This window comes from Atractosteus spatula, chromosome 28 (genome assembly GCF_055471065.1).
Source record: "Atractosteus spatula isolate fAtrSpa1 chromosome 28, fAtrSpa1.hap1, whole genome shotgun sequence".
NCBI classification, from domain to species: Eukaryota; Metazoa; Chordata; class Actinopteri; order Semionotiformes; family Lepisosteidae; genus Atractosteus; species Atractosteus spatula.
This window is the reverse complement of record NC_142733.1, coordinates 4,898,729-4,920,755: the sequence shown is the minus strand read 5'-3', so window position 1 is coordinate 4,920,755 and position 22,027 is coordinate 4,898,729. Positions and strand designations below refer to the sequence as shown.

At 46.3% G+C, this 22,027-nt stretch overlaps 1 protein-coding gene across 1 annotated transcript in view; it reads right to left on the bottom strand.

Moving 5' to 3' along the window:
- The window catches only part of ncanb (neurocan b), a 63,577-nt gene extending 42,682 nt beyond the window's left edge, over positions 1 to 20,895 (bottom strand). The window contains exons 1-8 of the mRNA XM_088907321.1: positions 20,832 to 20,895; positions 14,621 to 14,992; positions 10,895 to 11,069; positions 9,716 to 9,843; positions 9,115 to 9,408; positions 6,446 to 7,762; positions 2,442 to 3,089; positions 1,200 to 2,021 (exon numbers count right to left, since the gene is read on the bottom strand). Of these exons, the coding sequence (XP_088763447.1) occupies positions 1,200 to 2,021; positions 2,442 to 3,089; positions 6,446 to 7,762; positions 9,115 to 9,408; positions 9,716 to 9,843; positions 10,895 to 11,069; positions 14,621 to 14,992; positions 20,832 to 20,895 (3,820 nt within the window). The remainder of the gene's footprint in view (positions 1 to 1,199; positions 2,022 to 2,441; positions 3,090 to 6,445; positions 7,763 to 9,114; positions 9,409 to 9,715; positions 9,844 to 10,894; positions 11,070 to 14,620; positions 14,993 to 20,831) is intronic.
- Positions 20,896 to 22,027: the final 1,132 nt, after the last annotated feature.

The following is a 22,027-nucleotide window of genomic DNA, read 5'->3' as shown; positions in this document are numbered from 1 at the left end:
CCTGTTATTACCTCTCTCAGTTCTAGGGTCTTGTGTGCTCCTTTTGGTTGATGTGGACATTGCTTTTGAAATTAGATTCACTGAAAAGTTCACCAGTGCAGGTGGAGAAACATGATTTGCCATTCAGTCTGCTGCTGTATAAACAAGGTTTAGCAGCGTCCAAGAGATCCTCACTTTTCCAAGGTAAAACATAAACCTCTTTACATTACATCCTCCTTATTGTCAAAGGATCAGATGTGCAACTAGTGCAATTATTTATCAGGGTTAATTAAAGGACAAGTACAGCACTAAGACAAAGCTGTAGGTTATAGCTTTAAGTAACACCTGCTTAGGACAGTCACTTTTTATTAATCATTTCTGGACAAACCTGTGGGAGAGATGTCTGAAAACCCACTTTCATTTCTGTTTAATATCGTCTTTCTGTCTCGTCTCTTTTAATAATTTTATTTGTACAGCATCTTGTGATGTTCTAAAACAATGCCATATAAACAAGGCACTTACACTTATGATCTGCGATTTATCGGAAACTCTGATTTTTCCTGACCTACTAATTAAATCTCCTACACAGAGTCTGCATGGCAGTCAGCCTTCCAGAAAACACAGGGTATGCCTAGGTGAGCTGATTCCAGAGTCATGGAAATGAGTTTTATGATTGTGATGCTCCCATAAAATTTGAGTGATGCTCCCATAAAATGAATGTTTGTGATGCAGGAGCCCACTCCAGAACCTGAATCTGAGTTTAGAAGTAGTCAGGGGCATCATTTAAGATAAGATCACTTTATTAGCCCTATACAATTTCTTGCATTAGGAATTTGTCTTTTCTCATACCCCAGCTTGCTCTCCATGAGACACACAGACAGGGAGAGAAGTTGGGGGTCAGAGCACAGGGTCGGCCATTTATACAGCACCCCTGGAGCAGCTGGGGTGAAGGGCCTTGCTCAGGATTGAGTAGGATTCCTCTGCTGGCCGCAGGATTTGAACCGGCAACCTTCCAGCCACAGGCGCAGATCCTTAGCCACAGAGCCACCGCTCTGCCATAAATGTGTATTTAAATTGTATCTAAATACAAGGATGTGCACCTAGACCAAAGAAAACCTAGGGATCACAGGGAATGAAAAGGTTAAAGATTTAAATTAGAAATGGGCATCAATTCCAACAAATAAAAAAAGGGCATGAGATAAAAGAGTAACGATTCCTACCTGCGCCTGTGCTGGTTGTAAGCCCACTCATTGCTGTTGAAGGTGAAAAGCTTGGTCCAGGGGTGGTGGTGTTCTGCCCCTCCTCCTCACTGTACCATGTGTGGCTGCTCTGGTGGCTCTCCATCAAGGCAGAGGTGAGCACCTGGGTCTGAGAGGGGGCCGAGGGAGGCCCGTCAGTGGTTGCAGCGACCATAGAAGGCTTATCTTCCGGGCCCGCCGACTTCTCCACTGGGGAGGCAGCCAAAGTAGGCTTCCCAGCTTGGACTACTGGTGTATAATCAAAGAACACTGAATGGGTTATAGCCTCTCCCACAGAATCCCTGAAGTCCAGGCCTGCCACTGCTGGCTGCTCAGAGAAAGAGCTGCTCTCCGGTCTGTCTGACCAAAGGTGTGGCGACTCCTCAGTGTGGTTGGAGTCCACTTCCCCTAGTGTCACTTTCTCAGGTGACCGCATCACTGAGACTGTTGGCAGCTCAGTGGGCTCATCACGGTCTTCTGAAGGACCCCCAGTAGGAGCAGAGAGTTCAGACTGACCCGGGGACTGACGCACCACCGGAATGTGCGTGGTTTGTGATGACAACCGACCCTGAGCCCCGTCTGTTTGTAGAAGCTGCTTCTGGGTGGCCAGTGGCATATCGGAAGCATAGGCTTCAGCTGTGGCTGTCCGAATGGTGGCCAAGGGCTCAATAGGGACGAATGACAAAGACGTGGCCCATGCGCTTGGCGTTGTAGCAACAACTGGGGGGTGAGTTCCAGCTTCGGTCACGTAGCGATCATGTAGGATTTCTTTCTCCTCCACAGGGTGCAAGGTTGGCTGTCCACCTGTTAGAAGAAAACCATCCGTGCTGGAAGGTATTTCTGTTATGACGCCTTTGGGTTCTGAAGGGACAGGTGATTGAGTTGGATTCTGGGCATACAATATTTCCCCTTTTGCCTCTGCAGCACTGATCTCCGAGACCAAAGCAACTACCTCTGTGGTGGACTCAGAAAATGAGTGTCCACCTGCCATGTCCTCTCCCTGTATCTCAATCCCACTGTTGACACCAGTGGAAAATGTGGTTGAATGTCCTTCCTCCAGCTCTCTGACAGTTGTATGCTGATCCATAACAACCTCACTGGTTGGTGGGGGGGTTGCATTTCCTAAAGACACCATCTCTATGGGGGTTGTTTTGCTTGGGATGGCAGTGGGAGCCACTGTGGTCACAGCAGAACCATTAATACCGTTGAAACCATCCATCCCACCAAGCAAATCCCTTACTCCACTTCCTTCAGCTTCCTTATCTGCTTCTATTCCAAAAGGAATTAACTCTTTCACTGATGAAGCTGGACTGGATGGGGGTTTGAATGCTACGTGATCTTTTGTGTGAAGGAACGGCACCAGATGCAGCGAGTGTTCCTCCAGATCTTTGCCATCTCCAGAGTAATTGTCAGGATTTTCCCTAGAGGCTGGGATAGCGAGGAGGTCCAATGCTGCTCTCTTGGCTTCCTGGGAGCTCACCGACTCTGAGGAATCTGCTGCAACACTGCCCTGTGCAAGGCGTGGGTAAGCTTCTTCCATCAAAGCAGGCAGCTCTTCTCCTGACGTATCCAGTGTGTTGTCAGACAAAGTAGAGGATGTATTTCCTAGGGCGGATGACTCGCTAGTGACTGCAGTGGCGATAGCCTCAGGTGTAGAAACTTCTTTCCCCATTGATTCTGTGATGGCAGTCTGCTCTCCTACAGAAGCACGGTAACCCGGCGTGCTTATAGTCGTGGTTTTCAGAGTCCATTTGTCAAGGCTATGTGGCACTGTCGGTGAGGCTGGCACAGTGCTGGCAGCTAAGAAGCCTGGTGATTCATTACCAGCTATTGTCGAATCCACTGTCCCAGGGTGTCTTGGTACAATTAATCCTGCAGGGACAACATACTGTGATTAACTTAGCGAGAAAGAGCATTAGCTTTAATTAAATGCACGTTAAATTAGCAATCAAAACACAAGCTCAAGAAAACTCCAGCGCTGGAGTCATTATTTTTTAACGTATTCAGCCAGCTCTACCATTCACTTACTTATTCAATCTTTTTGTTCAAATTAATCCGAAAAAAGGGAAATATTCTAAAGCTGTTCGTCAGTCCCGAGGAAAACCTCATTATTTATTTGTACACTCACAAGGATTCCAAGAGGCAATTTGGTGTAATTCCCTTAAAACTCTGTAAATAATTCATTCTCTTTGCAATTCCAATAACAAAAATGCATGTTTACATATTTATGTATTTTGTAGCTGTGAGGTGAGCCACTTCTCAGCATTCACTCAGACAAAAGACAGCTCTTTCCACAGCTCTTTCATGCATTGTCTGTCAGATACTTTGTCTGCCTTCCAGATTCAAAGGAGCCACTGTCACTTTGGAAGTCAAGTCTTTATGCGTCTGTACAGTAATAAAAAGAAAGATGGAAAAATTAAAAAAAAACAGCAAGGGTTTCCAGATGGAGTACAAAGACAGGTGTTGGGCTTTCTTCTAAGAAGATGAAAATCACAGGAACAGGAACTGGTAGGAAGTGATAATTCAATCGAGTACAGGCCTGTAGTAGCAAGCGGGTGTTATGGAGAGGTTGCTGATCAACCGCATTTTACCGTGAGTGCAGACGGGACAGTTCCCATACTCTGCAGTACTGTAGGTTGATTTATTAATACGCTCTCTTCCTCAAAGCTGTGCTTGCAGAGCTCTGCCTCTCAGAATGCTTTGCGCTGTCGGCTCAATCTATCTTCTGCCTGACAGAAGGACTGAGGTGAGAAGGAGAAGTCTTCCCATGGCAAAGCACTCGGACTGCAGGGAACCCCTCTGTGCTAATCATATACCTCCTCCACCAACCAAAACCATTTCCCGTTTTTCTCATGGCATGGTCTACATTCGGCTGCAAAACTGTTTCAGGCGTGGGATCTCCTCCCCTTGATTATTTTATGTCAAGACTGCCTTGTAAGTGGTTACAATTCGTGAATAATAGAAGTGAATGAATATTAAAATAACTTGAAAGACATTAAAGATAAAGATATGGAAAACAGCAGTTCAAATTCCCCTTGATTTGTGGAATACACTTTCAAACAGATTTCTTATTTTTTTCCAATTAAACAGTTCTGGGAGATTTGTATGTAGATGGTATGAACACCATTTACGGTGTATCATATAGAGCCACAATACAATATTTCTTTACATATCTTAACTGCTTCATTTGCAGCTGTATTAGAGGTCCAGAGACGTTAGAGAAAGAATAGAACAGATGAAGGCTTCTCAGTTTTGGCAAAGTGTAAGCGCTATCGATCCTGTCACCCCTGTGTGCTGATTCAGAGCAGTTAAACTGAGCACTTTATGTCTCTGTATGATATTCAACAATAAAGTCTTATGACAACTGTGCTACAGTATGTGTTCCTTGTACTGCAAACCCAATGTCAAAAATTAACTTGAATGAGCCACAGTTTGCAAAGAACAGCTGAATGCATTCAGTAAAGCCTTTCTACACAGCAAAACCATCCTGATAAACAATCGCAATTCAGTGTTTTCCACTGAAAGGGCTTTGAAATGTTCCTTGTGCGGTTGCTTTTTTACGTTTCTAACCACGGATCCTCGACCATGATTCTTAGAGGCTGCATTCAGCAACGGACCCGAACTGGGAGAGATTCTGAACACCAGAGCTCCGGTAACTGTTTATGAAACGGACCATGGGATAGATTGGCCCCCGCAGAGCGCACGGAGACGAACACTACATTTTGAACCCAGTATTAAAACACTCAAGCCCCAGGCTGAATCCGGGTTGGGGGGGGGGGGGGGGGGGGAATTCGTAATAATGAAGCACAGGGAATGGAATTTTTTTTTAAAAAGCCGACCTTTATTGATTTCCAACCAAAGCAATTCATCACAAGCCGTCGCCCGGTCTGGACAGTTATTGTTTTATTTCCTCCTGCGCCCGCTGTCGCGTAATCCCGAGGCGGTGATGAATCCGTACCGCAGCAGCGACACAGAAGTCTTCAGCATTGTTTCTAATTTTAAGCCGCAGTGCTGTCTTAGGGACATCCATTACCATACCCCCCCCCCCCCCCACCTGCCAGACATTCTCCTCACCTCCTTCCCCCATCTCCCCACTGCCAGCCTTAAATACTCAGGGAGCTTGATGATCTGTTCCCCCATCCTTCCACCTGATCCAGGGAAAAGGGCCCCACATCTATTTCCACCACAGCTATCCCACGCAATTGATGGCCCTCCTCTCACTTTATTGTGCTCCTGAACTACTCTGCTGCTACTACTCTCCGTCAGCGTTGAGCTTAATTTGATCTCGGCTCTTTCTTCTGTGGATTCTGGTGCGTTCTGGGTTTGAAGGATCAGCTGGATGGAGGACTGGGAATGATATGCACGGAGCATGAAGACAGAATGATTACACCCCTCTCGTGTGCAGCCCCTCCTTTTTTGTTTGAGTGTCCTACACGGAGCTCCCAGGAATTTATTGTTGTTCGACAGGAGGGGGCGGGTGTACTCTTTACTGCCCTGTCAAGTTGGGAGTGTAGAATGCAATGAGATACTGCTCAAAAGATGACACCAAAAAGTCAGATGGCCAATTGTGTAAGCATCATTGGGAATGTCTTAATAACACGCTAGATATTGTCTGTTCCTCCTTATCTCTATACGCATGTCCTGCATGCTGAGATTTATAATTCAATGATGTGTCGATATGAACAGATTAATGCCCACCCTGAAGGCTATTGTGGGAAATGAGCTCTCGCTTAAATAAAGAACTTCTCTTCGCGTCACGCTTGATTAGTATTTAGACTGTAATTGCATTTGTCAAGTAAACAGATAAACAACGGAAACCATGTATAACCATCTCTGCTGTAATTTTAAAATTCTATAATTCTATTATTATTGTGATTAAAATCCTGTTTATTTGGGAATGTCTGGGTAAACATCGACAATTTGAGCGAGCAATTCAACATTCTCTTCTGAATTAAAAAACATATTCCAATACATTAATATTCTGCAATGACAACAACAGAATTCTGCAGAACTACTGATTTTCAGCAGACAAAAATGACTGGTGTAGCACATCTAATGGCTAGAAAGGACTGTAAATTTCCAAATAAGAAATAAAACAAAAAGGATTGTTGTCAGAAGGATTTAAAACCATTAGTTAAGAATACAAATGTTGTGTAAGATAGAGGTGAGATCGCTATCAAGCCCTACATGATAGAGTCTGGTGAATCCGTAGCACTGAATTCTCTTACCTGCTGATGGATCCGTGTCTGGGAGAGTGGTGGGACTGGCTGCAGTGGGCTCTGCGCCTTGCTGTGCTAAGACAACTCCATCGGAATGTGGAGGGTGCAGCCTTGCGGAGCTCTGTTGAGAAATGGCATCTTCCTCACGTGATTTTGGCTGGGGGTCTTCCAAGCCCAATGCATCTGCATCAACATCTGCATCCAAATTCAGTTCTTGGGCCTCAGACAGAGATTCTTCGGGAAGCAGCAGGCTGTTGGATTCTGCACCTGCAGCCTTTTCTGTTCTGGTCTTATTGGGGATGCCAGCAGGCTCTGGGTGGCTCAGGTGCACCGCCTCTTCACTGTGACCTTCTTTCAAACCTAGTCGTCTCGTTCCGCCAACATCTGGGTTACTTACAGGCCAGCCGTGGTCATCAGCCTGGTCTCTTTCAGCAGCTGCATTGCTGTTGCTTGACTCAAAGAACGTTTCCCTCTCCTGTTCCGAGATCTCCTTATTGGAGCCTGTGAGTCCGTCACCAGCAGATGCGCCATGCGAGGGCTTCACCCTGATGTGCTCCAGTATGGCGTTCTGAGTAGTGAAATGGCTTGTCTCAGGCTTAGAATCTCCATCAATTGCTTCTCCTGTAGGTTCTGCAGCAGGTCCCTTTCCCGGGCTGATTGTGGACTGCCCCGGTTCTCTTGTCCCACTGGGTAAAGTAGAGGAGAAGGCTTCCTCCGAGTGATCCGTCAACAATCCCCGCATGTACACAGGGGAGTCAACCAGATTAGACAGCAGGCTGTTGTTGTCCAAAGTCTGCAGACCGGGGGTGACGGAGGTCCCATGATGGGACTGTCCTGCGTGTTCGCCAGTCTGCTGAAATAACCCCTCCACTTCCTCCTCTGCCCCCTCTTCCTCTCTGGCAGATCCCCCCTGCTGCTCCAGGCTCTCCAGGGAGGGCTCGCCCTCCGGTGCCGGGCCTGGGGAAGCGGCCTGCGCGCGGGTCCCAGGAGGGCTCTCCGCGTTCTGCTCCGCCGGCTCTCTGAGCCGCAGGCTGGACGGGCCCGGGCCTACGTGCATGACCACGTGCTCCCCCGACATCTCGGCAGAATCGTTGGACGCAAGGGAGCTGAGCTCCTGCAGGCTGACAACACCAGTCCAGGTGGACGGTTCGAGGGCCAGCTGGTTCGGGGCTCCAGCCTGGGCGTCCTGTTGTGCACTGTGACCCCTGCTGCCCGAGCTGGCCTCACCGCTCCAGGTCTGCCTGACCTCAGCAGAGTTCGATACCTCCGACTCCTTGGTTAACAGCAGTGCAGCAGCCTGAGCTCTGCTATCTCCTGCTGGCACCTCTGGGTACAGAAGAATATAACCAGGATTAGAATTTCATTTACACATTGATATGTGCGTATATAAAACATTAATGCCCGCTTATGCATTCTTCAATGAATACTGAATAACATTCGTTTTCAGGAAAATGTGAGCTGTTTCTTTGGTTTCACCAAGACATAACATTTCTATTTGTATTTATGAAACAAACATATTTTGTAGTTTGAGATTTATTCAAAGGCTTATTACTAAGCATTTAAAACTCATGACAGTGCCTGCATCAGGGGGTTTAAGGAAGCAAATGAAAAACACAATAATCTTTCTCTGAAGTCTATTACATTTCTCTAACACTCAGTAAAGCTAGACTCAATAATTTCATTCTGTACTACCAGTCCTCTACTTCATTATACATATCCTAAAACCCCCAGAGTAAAAAGCTCCTGAAAAATAAACACAGTAAGTCAGGAATAAGTATTTGAGAAAATTAGATACCGAAGGGGCATTTAAGACAAACACCTTCTCAGGAGTACAAATCCACACACCAGACAGAAAGATATATTATTTACCAGTGATAAACAATTGGTTTGGGTATCTTTTCATCAATGGCTTAAGCAATTGGAAGCAATGCTAATCTGGATGAATTAAGTAATTAGCTGACTTAATTAAGTAATTGGGTGGCACAATGGTGCAGTGTTTTTTTTCTCGCAGTGCTGGGGCCCTGGGTTCAATTCCGGACCTGGGGTGCTGTCTGGGTAGAGTGTGTATGTTCCCCAAGTATTCACATGGGCTTCCTCCAGGTGCTCCGGTTTCCTGTCACAGTCTAAAGACATGCTGCTAGATTAATTAGCTTCTAGGAAAACTGGCCCTGGTGTGAGTGTGAGTGTGTGCCTGTGTCTGTCTGCCCTGTGAGGGACTGGTGTTCTGTCCAGGGTGTATCCCGCCTTGTGCCCATTGCTTGCTGGGATAGGCACCGACCCCCACCCGACCCTGTACTGGATAAAAAATCCCAGGATGTATCTTGAAAAGAGTAGGGGTGTTACCCCGGCATCCAGGCCAAATTTCCCTCTGGCCTTTACCAGTCATAGCCTCCTAATAATCCCCCTCTCTGAACTGGCTTCATCACTCTGCTCTCCTCCCCACTGAGAGCTGGAGCGGGCTGACGCATCATCCAGGTGGGGCTGCACATTGGTGTTGGTAGTGGGATTCCCCATTACCTGTAAAGCGCTTTGAGCGAAGTGTCCAGAAAAGCGCTATAAAAGTGCAAGTATTTATTACTATTATTATTATTATGATGATGATTATAAAGCAGTTAGGAAACGGACGGATGGGATAAAGTGACTCGGAGCTCTGAGCCAGGAAGGGAAGGAAAGAGTACCACTGTAGCAGTAGGCGTCGAAGAGCGAGGTGGTGTCAGGGAAGCCAGTGCGATTGGGGTTCTGGTAGACAGTCCTCACGCCGGGCTCGTCCCCGCCGCAGTTCCGCCGAGGGTGGTTGATGGGGTAGCGCACGCTGCCGTCCGCCAGCCAGCCGGGGTCGCAGCGGTCCAGCCCGTCCTGCCAGGCCAGGTAGAGCTGCCCCACGGTGGCCAGCTGCATGCCCAGAGAGTGGCAGTGTGTGGAGGCCGTGGCCAGGCTGAGCTTCTCCGGCACCGCGGTGTGGAAAACCTCCCCTGCTCAGAGAGAGAGAGCGACAGGCTCATCGTGGTCCAAAAGCCATGAAGGTGAGGCACAACATTTCGGAACCTGGCGAAAATAGCTAAACCATGGGATCATATGGTGAAACAGTTCAAGTATAGTATAGGTATGAGAAAAATGTATTAAACTGCAAAAGACCTTTTAATTGTTTCATGGAGACCTTAGGAAAGCTCACATTTGCCTGTCCTTACAACTGTTACTTGGAGCAGAACTTTTCCTCCTCTTCTGACGTCACCCAAGGCTTTGAAGGTCCATGTGTCAAGCATTGTAGGAAGAGCCTACCTTTCATCTGCCTTGAAAAACAGTAGACATCATACAGCTCAGCAGGGTCCCTGTCGCCATAGTTCCTGACTCCAGGTTGGTCCTCTCGGTCTCCATAGCAACCTGGCCTGGGGGACCTGATTGGATACCTGCAGAGACGATACAACCAATGAAAACACACTTACACCTACATCACAGGTTTCACAACACGGGGAAAACTGAAAAGACCTGACATATAGCACCTCCTGCAGTCCAGAGTCCCATCACCATGGAGGGGCAGTAGTTTAAAAAAAACTCTGGTCAAGAGGGAGGAGCGCCACCTACTGGTCCACAAACACCACTTACAGCAGTAACCTGGGTTTTCCTGCAAGGGCTTTCTACTTTAGACTAGGCCCAGCTCTGCCTAGGCTACAAGGTGGTAACCTGCTGCAGGGTTAAATGGTGGACACAAGAAAATTCACCATGCATGTGAAGCACAGAAATATTCACCTCTCCAGTAATATTTAATCCCTCATGAACCCCATCGTCTCAAGCTGCCTAACACGTTAGCCCTCCTCCTGTGTTGAACTATTCCCATTGAAATACTTTTAAAACCTATTCCCCAAATTCCCCAACATCTGATGTCTCTATTTCTGTGATCTAATTACATTTTTTTTTATTCCACCACTAAGTGTGTAGCCAGGTTGCTATAGAAACCGTACAATTAAAGCCAGCGCAGGCAGCAAATCACCACGGTTATCTGTGATAACTGGTAATCTGACTGTTCTGGCCTGGGGAAGATCTGAGGAACGCAGTCACTTAACCAGGGCTAAAAGCCCGTGAACTGCTTTGAAGTCATTTCAGCACAATTACTAAGCCAACAGGAAGAGATCTACTTGAGGTAGGGGGTTCTCTTAATTATCCATTCATTTGCACTATCACTCGATCATGCCTGGTGCTGCAAATGTATCTTCTGCATGGTCACTTGCTTCATGCACAACCTCGAATATGTATATGCTGATGTGTTTGTGCCTGCTCTGTTTTGTGCTTGGTGCTTTATCGCCTTGATGAGACTACTTATGTTATATACCTCTTCAAGCACAGGAAGAGAGCAGGGATTATCACAGATTACATCAGCACGGCCACCCAGTTCCTGAGACTCTTTAGCTCTCTTGACAGAAACCCAGCAGGCTCCATGCCCGATAAGCGCACACGCCTTGCCTGACAGTCTGGTCCGAGAGCCAGCCCGCATCACAGTTGTCGTAGCCGTCGTCGAAGGTGGCCTGGAGCTGGGACGGCGTGGCGATCACAGCGGAGTTCTCCAGGCACACCCGCTGGGCGTCACGGAAGGACAGGGCATACCGATCACTGGGTGCCCGGTAATGAAAGACCACACCTGAGGAGCAGGGGAAACGCACAGACAGGAACTGGCTCAGCACAGAAAGAGACAAATCCGACTTTACCACGCCGGTTGGGAACATTTCAAAACCGTATGGGAATCTCCAGGCCTGTTAAGTTAAAATTTCTTCTGTAATTCTATTAATTTCACCTTCCGAATGCATTCCCTGAACAAGAAACAGCGAAGGCATTAGCAGGAGAAATTGCACAGACATGCACTTGGATGCAGTGACTGTATGTACTTCTTCAAAGCATTAAGTAAGCATTACTGATAAATTATGCAGCAAATATTGTATCTGGGAGGAATACTTTACAAGCAATCCCATTGATTTGATATATACATTTTATGGCTGTTTTATAGCGCTGCAGACAAACATCAAGTTATTTGCTAGGAGAACAGGTTCCTTTAAAATATATTTAACGTGCTCTTCCCAAAACAGCTTCTTCGAAGTGTTGAATTTGTTTCTTACTGACAGGTTTTATATGAGAATTTCAGCAGAGTCGCCGTTTGCATTCTATCATTTGTTGCAGATATGTCTTTATAGAACAGGGATGCCCAATCCTGGTCCTGGAGTCTGTCTAAAAGGTTTTCATTCCATCTCAGCTCTCAACGGGCTAAACACACCAGGGGCCCGAAGAGCCCGCAGGACACACCAGGGGCCCGGAGAGCCCGCAGGACACACCAGGGGCCCGGAGAGCCCTCAGGACACACCAGGGGCCCGGAGAGCCCTCAGGACACACCAGGGGCCCGGACAGCCCGCAGGACACACCAGGGGCCGGAGAGCCCGCAGGACACACCAGGGGCCGGAGAGCCTGCAGACACACCAGTTCTGCCTCCACCAGTCTAACGCTAGTGAGCTACTACACTAAAGAGGGAGCTGGCTGCATATGGCGAGGATTCCAGCACAATGCTGTTTCAGGCACGGGGCTTTCTAAAAAGCCTTGGGTGTCAGAGCAAGGAGCTCGTCAGTGGAGCCATGCTTTAACGACTTCACACGACGAGCTCGTACGAAAGCCCGGACTTTGTTTTTAAATGGATCCGACCCGTGGGGAGCACTGCACCACCCACACAAGCCGCTACGAAATCACGGCACTGGCTTGACCGCTGTTCCACTCAGGAGGTCTCTCCGCACTGCGAAGTGATGGCTTGTGCCAAAGAAACCAAATGGGGGGAGGAGGGGTGGCTGGGGCTTTAAAAGCGGAAATCCAGCTCCTCCCTTAGCAGTGATGGGAGCCTTCCCACCGATCTGACCCCCCTCCTCCCATTTCTCAAAGGAAACCCGCCCCCCGGGGACACAACAGCATGAGAACAAGGTGAAAGGGAGCCTTTCTAGATAACTGCAGAGAAATCCTTCAGACTAAGGGCCAATTTCAGCAATCACTCCCCATGCTAGCTGAGGAAAACGAGATCCACTTCATGTTCCATTTCTTTGTGTTGATATGTGCTGCATCATGGCCTGTGACTATTTAGCTAGCCGGCACGTCCTCCCTCTCTCCGTTCCGTCTCTGGCTCGAAAAGGCGGGTCCTGTGCCAAGCGGCTAAGCGCGGCATCTTTGCATTGTCACAGAACAGACCGCTCAATTCCACATTCTCCCATCCTCAAACAGAAAGGCCATCACCCAGAAGGTGGAGGGGGCAGCTCGCTCTGTCAAGAGCACTGCACGTGAAAGGGAATGGTCCTGCATTTTCAGACAACATCCGGTCTCACACTCAACTTATTCTTTTTATTACAATCTGAGCAGCCAGTCAAAAGATGAATTAACTGACTAGTAAAATGAATGGACCTTTAATTTTAATTTTGAGTTTGAGATATATGTATAGCATTTTTCTCTAGATTTTTTGCAGCTGATTATTAAAAACATTCACTTCATTAAAGCTACAGTTATTTATAAAACACTTCAGAGCTGTTAGAAGTATTACAATTACACAGTTAATTCAATAATTAAACTATGTAACTGAGAGCTCTGGAGGACCAGAAACAAGATTAGAATTTGAGAACCCTTCCCAAGGAGAAGAATATAAAAACTGATAAAACCAAATGGCAGGAAAAGAAGAGGAGAGGTGGGTTCGTCTTTTTTATTTCGTGTTTTTTTTATATTTTCATTGTCCTGCTGCAAGAGTGCACTGTGACTTTAACAAATACCTTTCAAAACCCCGGGTCCATTTATAGATGTTTTTTTACCTTCACTGTGCTCAACCAACCTTTTTATTTTTCGGTCCACAGCTGTCAAAGATAACTGATCCCTAGACACTAATTGGAGAGACACAGACAATTGACCACAGTACAGGAGTGTAAAAAAGGTTAGCTGAAGCTCCATATCCTCTAATTTTAACTCGCAGTAGAATACAAAAGCTCACTGGTGCCCAAATTATCACCTCAAATCCCAACAAATGAATATGATATTGATATAATCCTCTTCCATCAATAGCAGTTAATTAATTCATTAGCAACTCACAATATTAATATTGAAAGTGGCGCGCTGTGCAACGTTCCGTGACTCCCAATTAAGACCAAGCCCTAGAGATCATTTGTCGAGGAATGGGTAATAGGTTTTTCTCAGCGAGGATTTTTATGGCATGTCAATCGATTTGCCTGCATTTCCAGTGGGAAGCCGGCTCTCCTGTGGAATCGGCGTGAGGTTTCAGGATCCACACTTGCACGGATACAGCGCCACAGCAGGCGCTGTGGGGCGCAGTAGCTCTCCCCAGGCGAGCACGCTGCTGTTCAGGACTGCATAAAGCAGACCTTCGACGCAAATAATGCAGAACGGAAAGAAAAGAATTCCTGCACCCCCTGATGTGCAGCTCTCACTTTCTTACAGAAGACGCTAGTCTTCAGACCTTGGATTGAATGCTAAACAAATATGTCAAAGCCCTGACATTAACTACTGGAGCAATAAATCACCATTAGCAGATCACGGAATATTTTCCTTCTGATTCTTTGTATGCAGCCTTCTCCAACGCCCCTGGTTTCTGTGTGATCAAGGGTGGTGGTGGGGGACGGGGGACGGACAGGGGCTTCTGTTCGTTTCTGCGATTTGTGCTTGAGGTCTAATTTGTATAGTCTGCTTAAGGAAATGGAATATAGTTTAAAGAGTAAACCAGAGATAAAGAGGAAGGTGTCAAGAGCTTCATCCTGCAAAAGAAAAGGAATCTCAGAAGGAACATTTCTGTTGTATTAAAGGGACTAGGAGAACACATACTACCCTGCTGCTTTGTATTACCATACAAACAAAAGCTGTCACTCAGAATCCCCTTGCGTAGCAGGGATTGTGTATTTAGATTAGTCAGAGAATGGAACAGCCCAAGTCCACTGTCATGTTCCATAATGAAGAGATACCCTAGAAATCGGATGGTGACCGTGAAGGATATTAAAGCTCACACTTGAGTTACTGGGTGATGTTGGACTGACACAGGGGGGATGCACTCAGGGGAAGAGAAGAATATGGAAATGACACAAGTGGCGATCCCTGTGTTTCTGGCCAACAATGCTTGGGAGCCTCTCTCACTGGCCTCGCCCTTCACAGCCACCCCAGCTGTGCACTCACCGGTGACCTCAAGGGGCACGGTGTCCTGCTCGTCGTCGATGCCCACCACCACCTCACAGCGGTACAGCCCGGAGTCACTGGAGCGCAGGCCGGTCAGCGCCAGCGTGGCGTTGTAGCGGTTGTCGGGGTACCCGGGGAGGGTGACGCGGCCCTGGAAGTCCTTCTTGACCTTGATGACGTTGTCCTTGGCCACCAGGACGGACTGCTCCCGCCCGCTGAGCATCTTGGTCCACTTGATGCGCGGGGGCTCGTGGGAGGGGCTGGGGCGCAGGGTGAAGACGCAGGGCAGGAAGGCGACGCCGGCCAGCTCCTCCCGCACCATGCGGTGAGTCACCTTCCGCATGTTGACCAGCTTGTCGCCTGCAGCCAGTCCTGCAGGGGGCGCAAGAGACACAGGGGTTGACATCTGCCACCACTCTAGACCGACATCCAGCTTCCCAGTAAGAACACAACAAGCGACCGTGCATAGCCTGATGCTCAGACACCCTGACCCTGATGCTCAGGGTGCTGACTCAGGAAGACCTACAGAGAGAGCAGACACTTATTTTTTCCTTTTTTAAAAAAATAAATGAAACCGCTGTCACAAATCCAAAAAATCACAGGTCCATCCTAAACAGGAAAACTCTCTTTTGTGTATTCTTATTTTACATAATTAATATCACCTTAATTAGTTCACTGTTAATATTATTTCCAAGGTCTTTAATCAGAGACAATACGATGAGGATTCTTACATTACCTGTAGGGCTCTGGCTTTTAAAGATCAAAGCATTTTTTATCTGAAATATCCTAGATTATCTTTATTATCTGTTATTGATGTTTCTAAATCACAAGACCGTGGTCACAGGTACAGTACATGATTTCAGACAAGGTGAATTGACGTGTCAGTCATGTTGAGGGTGAGACATCAAGGTGAAACCTGTGATTGTTCTCTGCTTGAACACCCACAGATTCTCTTTAGCTAAATCATCATGACTCAAATCGGCAGGTTGAACTCCACATTTGTATGAATGTGTCAAGAACTTTAGACACCAGGAGATAGAAGGTACACATAGCAGTGCAGTGATCAACAGCTTTACGATACAGCAAACAGCATGGGTGTATCTCCTATGTCACATCCAGCTCCTGTTCACGCAGATTTGGAGCTCAGTTCCTTCTTTTCTTTGTACAAACAAGTTACAGATCCTCACACACTTCCTTAGCAGTGTCAACTAATCTGAGACTTCCCTGGAATCAACAGACTGTGCCAAGGTTTCAGAGTTGGTGCACAGCAGTGCTTGCCGAACTGCTGAAGGATGTCTTGATCTCTCAGGCAGCTAACAAGTCTCCATGGACCCCCCCACCCCAGTGTTTTTGCTTCACAGAACTTCCTGTTAGTTTAATTGGGGGGTGCCTGGGCAAAACTCCCTGCTCATCAGGAATTCAGGAAGCAAAGAGTAATTTCCAGAGTGCCCCTCCGCTGTCAATACACACCTGAGATAGCATCTCATTCTCAGGCAGCTTGACAACTTCAAAGCAAAAACGTGTTGCAGGTATATTAAGAGCTGGTGTCACCAAAGACTGTGTGGCAAGTGCCCCTGATCCATCTCTTATTAATCACAATGAGCACAGAGATCTGGTGAAGATAAAAGTGGAGTGTGATAAAAATAAAGTGCACTTAAAAACCTCTTTTTTACATGCTGAGGATGAAATTTCATTTCAAGCTAATTTTAGCATAGTAATAGAGAATCCAAGAGCAGTGACATTTAGCTGAAAAGTGAATATAAATATATAATGTATTGATTTATTTTCATTATGTACACTTTTGCTACACCTACAGCCAATTCTGATATTTTGCTTGTAGAAGAGTTTAATTTGACAAATGGCAGAAACTTTGGGTAGTCGCAGGAACTCTGTGTCCCCAGCACTTCAGTTTATCGACTCTCCAAATTGATTAACTTGCTGCTGTTTCAGGAATAATGCAGTCAGCCATTACGTTGGGCGCAACTGTTTCCACTACACCTTGCAATTGAACCTGCCTTTCACAGGCAATAGGGAATTGGTGCTTGTGCCCTGGATTTTTTTTTCTGGTTTGTTTGAAATTCAAGCTAGGCAGTGCTGCATTAACATCAGATTTCATTCAGCCTTCAATCTCCCGGTGCAATTCAATCACAGCTCCACTGCCTCACTCCTGATCCCAGCCACATTTGGCCCAGTGCAGAGAAGAGGGGTTTCTGCAGCTACCTGAAGATGTTGTGGCTCCCTCTGGGGAATGGAGATTGCAGTTTGCATGCAAACTGTCATTTATCATTTCTGCTACAGAAAATATATAGGGTATATATATATTGAGCGACATACATGAACTAAGTTCTTTTTCTATATTAACATTTCACGTTTGCAAGTGCACTTGAATGCATGACAGGCAAGACCTTTTTAAGCACACAATGCTCAGTGTAATCGTTAGCTATTATAAAACCAAGAGCAGAAAAAAAGAGTCATAAAAATGGACCTTGATTTAAATCGAACACTTAGTTATTATCACTGAAACATCCACCTTTTCTCATCGCCCTGCCCCATGTGGGCACAGTAGAGATCATGACTGATCCCACTGCCACACAACAGCCCTCACTGGCTTGCTTTACACCTCCAGCCCTTCAACGGGCTGTAAAATTGCCTCTGGTGAAAGTCATGCCTTTGGCAAAAAACAAATCAATACAGAGCAATGTTTTGTGAAATGACTGCTAGACCTTAAGCCAAGCAAGCAGATACAGAGGAACATGAAGAATCTGTGTGCATTTCAAGACAAGGGGAAACACACTGAAATGTTTTTAAGTTTTCATGATTTTGGCATACTGCATTTGTGAGAGTGTGTTCTGCATATGTATAATCCATTAGGATTATTCTTCTTGTTCTACCTTTTAACTCCTGTTTCAGCAATGTTGAATGAACCCACAAGACTCTCTTGCTGACCACGTCCTGAGGGCTCGAGATTTCCAGCCCCGGCTTTCTGACCAGGGCAGTCAAGGAACTCTTCCTTTTCTGGGATGATGCAACTTGAACCTGACTCGTCTGGGGCTTCAAGTGGGATGGTGACAAAATTAGAGCACACTCAACCACCTCCAGCCCTTGCTGTTGGTAGAACTGAGATTTAGAAGGGATTCAAAAGTCACTGAAAGAATTCTACACCCATCCCTTTTCAGACCGTCCTTTTTCTGAGACGGTTTATTCTGCACGAGTTCTAACGCAGAGACAGAGCTTTTTTCCTTTTAAATGCATTCCATCTCTTATTCCTGCAGTTCTGAAACTCCATTAAAGAAGTATCATAAGTCCAGAACCCTAACCTCGAGCAGGGTGAAAACACTTTACTTTGAAACCGAACACATTACGAAGCAATACAATATTTACCACACCGGGCCTGCTTGAGTGCCGCAAATAGATGTGCAATTTCATTCAGCAGCGTATTACTTTTTTTTTTTTACAAAAGCACTATAGGTAATGTACCTTATTATCCAACACAGTACTTAATAAAAATTGATAGCTCTTACAAGCTGTGCTCCGTCGATAGCATCTTCCATTTTTCAGGGCCAGGGACGGCACCCAGAAGCTCAGAACCAAGTGGAGCAAGTGCAGATTGCCTTTGGAACGGGGGTAGACTGGAGTGAACGGGCTTCCAGATCTTAGCATGCAGGCAGCATGAATGTTAATGAGAGCCAGGACGGGGAACCGATCAGTTGTCACAGAGCCCTCGCTGAGAACAGACACCTGAAAGCCCTCACACTGCGAGGGGCGGGGCCTTGCAAACATGTGTGGTGTTTTTGTTTTCTCGGGGTGAATCATAAAACAGAAACCACACAGAGAGAGAGATCTAGGCAAAGCCAAATACAGGAAAGCTGGCTTTGGTTTTAGTGTTCAAAATGAACACGTTTCATATTCTACCTTTTGCAAGCTCTGAGCTCTACAGAGAACAGCTCTTTTTTTAATTATTACTCTCATCCTTGCGCTTATTCATACAGTGCATTGCAGGCTTAGAATCAGGCTTTGCTGCCTTTTGCTCGCAATGTAATAAATACCATGCTGATATGAGAAGCAGAGCTCCTTTCCGATTACAATTTCATGATTTCACTGGTACTCAACCTCAGTGAGTGGGTTTCGCCAGTCCATAGCTGTAACACGCGTGGCAAACAGCAGATTAAGAAACCGTCAACCTGAGATGCATTTCTTCATCCAACTAGAACAGATGTGAAACAAATTAATCAGTGATAAAGACATGCATCACCAGTTTTCCCCAGTCCTCGGTCAGCTCTGCTACAGTATGGTTGTTTTGCGTGTTTTCACTCTCCCCTATTCAATCTCTGACGCGAAATCAAAAGGAATCAATTGAAGATACTTTTTTAACCAGATTATATCTTTAGGGGGGCGGGGAAGAGGGGGAAAAAATGGCTTTATTCCCACATGGTAAAATAATGAATGTAAGCAGCAAAGGCTCTCAGCAGTAGAAATTGCAAATCTGCATTTAGATGGAAATGTTTTTACAAGCATAACCCTCAAGAGAACCTCGCTTTGTTTGAAAATCCACCCGCCTTTTTTTTTCCCTAAATGAGACGCAATCAGACAGTCTTGCAAAAAAAAACTCCAACACTTTGCAGGGCAAACACCAGGCATATGAGAGAGAGAGAGAGCTCATTTCTACAAGGGGGCGGGGGGTGGGGCTGTCTTACATGATTGCCAATTTTTCTGCATTTCAAAGAACCCCTCTTTTGTTCGGAGGTTTTCATTATTCACTCCCATCGGAAGTCTTTATCTCCGCATGGTGGCGATGAGTGGACAAAGTAAAAAAACACTAATAATGAATTACCATGATAGAGCACATTTGCCAGTCATTTTCCACCAGCTCCTCTGCCTGCTTCTACCTGTAATGAATTTATCATTGACCGTAGCCCTCACCTCTTCCTTACCCCCGACTACTGATTCAATGCAAAATGCCCCATCAATCCCCACCAATCAGAACCTGCAACAGAGTTCCGTTTCCGAATTATAGGACTGGGGTGAAACACAAAGCAAAAGGGCTATGAGCCGGGACAGGGAATCAAGCCATGCACAACAGTAAATGGAGGGACCTGAAGGGAGTCTTTTATTGTGCAAATCCAGCCCCAGAATCCACTTGCTTCAATTGAAAATGGACAATCGCCCGATTGAGAATGTTTTTTAATTAAGTAGGGTTTTATGGTTTGTTAAGAGTGTGTACTCATTGTAAGACGTCTATTGTGGAGTAAAGTTCGATTAAAAAGAAACACAAAGCAGTAAGGAGTCATTTGAAATAAGGCAGGTAAAGACAGGTTTATCAGACAGTAAGGGACCAAAGAAGAGTCTACAGTTTACTGGTTCCTTGTGTAAGAAGGAAGGAAGGTGTTTGTTGCACATAGTGGTACAGTTATATCTACACCTTCCAACACAAGACCAAACTCTTCCAGGCACATCCTCCATCATTACATATCCTTCACTTGAAAGAAGCCATATCCATCATCCAATTTTTTTGCTTAAACGTTTTTGCAAGCATGTCCTCACAAAGCTAACATTTCAGCAGCATCAGATCCACAAGAGGCAAAAACGTCGTTTTCAGGGACGACCACACAGGAGTCTGATCACTGGGAGAGTGATCTTCCTAGGACAAGCTTCACGGGTGCATTTCTATAGTGCACACACGTGTGTGTGTGTGTGTGTGTGTTGGGGAGAGATGGGGGAAAGACTGCCAAGAGCACACTAGCTGTACAAGGGACTCAGCGGTCTGGGCACTGGGGAGGTCAAGCAGCAACAAGCAGCTGTGAATGTTCTGGACTGGCGAATGGGGGTGTTTCCTCCATGTGACCAATATTATTTTCACTGACGGACAAAAGAGGGGACTAAATAGCAAACCATGCATTACACGTGACACGTTACACATTCCCCGCACGAGCGTCGTGGGGTCTGGAGTAACCAGGGATGCATGTTGCATGCATCTGTGTCAGCTGTTCCTGGTTTTACAGTTGCTGCTGTAACAATGTCCATGAGCATTAAGTCACTGTTGAGATAGCTTCTGTATCTCATGCCCCTAAATAAAGTGCGTTTCCTAACTTGTAGCTGTAATTATTTCTCATCCTCTGCACACGGACGGTGGAGCGGCTAGGTTTTGTCGATGGTTTTGACACAGCAGAGTCTGAGCCTTGCTGATGTCTCTAGTTAACTGGGATTGCCCAACTGGTGCCGCACTGCTGGCACAGCTGGCTGAGGTCCAGGTGACTGGGATCAGCCAGGACGCTCATGGCCCCCAGCTAAAAGGTCACCCCTGTGACGTCCAGGGCACCGGCTTGCTCATGGTGAAGTCACGGAGGACCGTGCCTCTCCTCCAGCGGGCACCGAGGGGTGGGCCAAGAGGCGAGCGGCTCCACGGGCGTGTTCCCTCCGTGTGGGCGCAGGCGGGCAGAGCTGTGGAGATGCAACTGGCGGCTCTAAACTGAGTGGGCAAATTTCAAATGAAAACAAAATAACCGTGGTCTACGTCAAATTGAAAAAAAAAGCGTTCAGAGGGGGGAATTAAAGCACCCTGATAACAGCAATGCAGAGCAGTGCAGGTACAGAATGACCAAGCGCACTGCTGCACCCCATTAGAGCAAACCACCTGCCTGGGAGAGCTATGCACTGAGTGACACCTGAAAACAAAATGATTAGTAATAATAACCATGGCAACAGCAACACAATTGATGGTGGGGGAGACCATTGTTATCAGAAAACTGGCAAACCATTCAACAGCTATCCATTTCATGGGCTCTCTATGGAAGATCTCTGCCAAGCATTCATATAGGTATTAATTTATAGGCCTCATCACCACTCCCTAACACTTACAGTACACATAAGCACCAGTTTCACTGCAGCCATATGCTCCTCATTCTTGTTGCCTAGTGCTTTTCTGTGACAGCTGCAAGCGCACTACAGGAACAGTAAAATGCACTTGGCTGTATAATTGAAAAGCTATTTCTTGAACCCACGAAAATTAATCTTTCCTATTGACTCTCATGCTATGCCTTCAAATATTTTTAAATATGACATTTTAATGAGCTTATTATGGATGGGGCAGCCAGGCAATTCCTGGTGATTTCATTAAAATAAAGAGCAAAGTTTTTTTTTTCCTTTTTTGTTTTGGCACCTGTCACACGCAAAAAAACAAAAAAACGATCTGGGCTTATTTTCCCTGATGGTTTTGCTTTATTTCAGCTGAAAGAGGCAGGAATTGCCCTGACTTCATGTAGATATTAAAAACAAATAGACGCTACTGTATACGTGTCAAACCGGTTGCAGTATGCAGCGGTTTGTAATGACTTTCCCATGGTAGAGCTCTCTTGTATGAAATGCTCTCTGCAGGCTTTGTTTTGCACTTGGCTCCTCTCATGAATGATG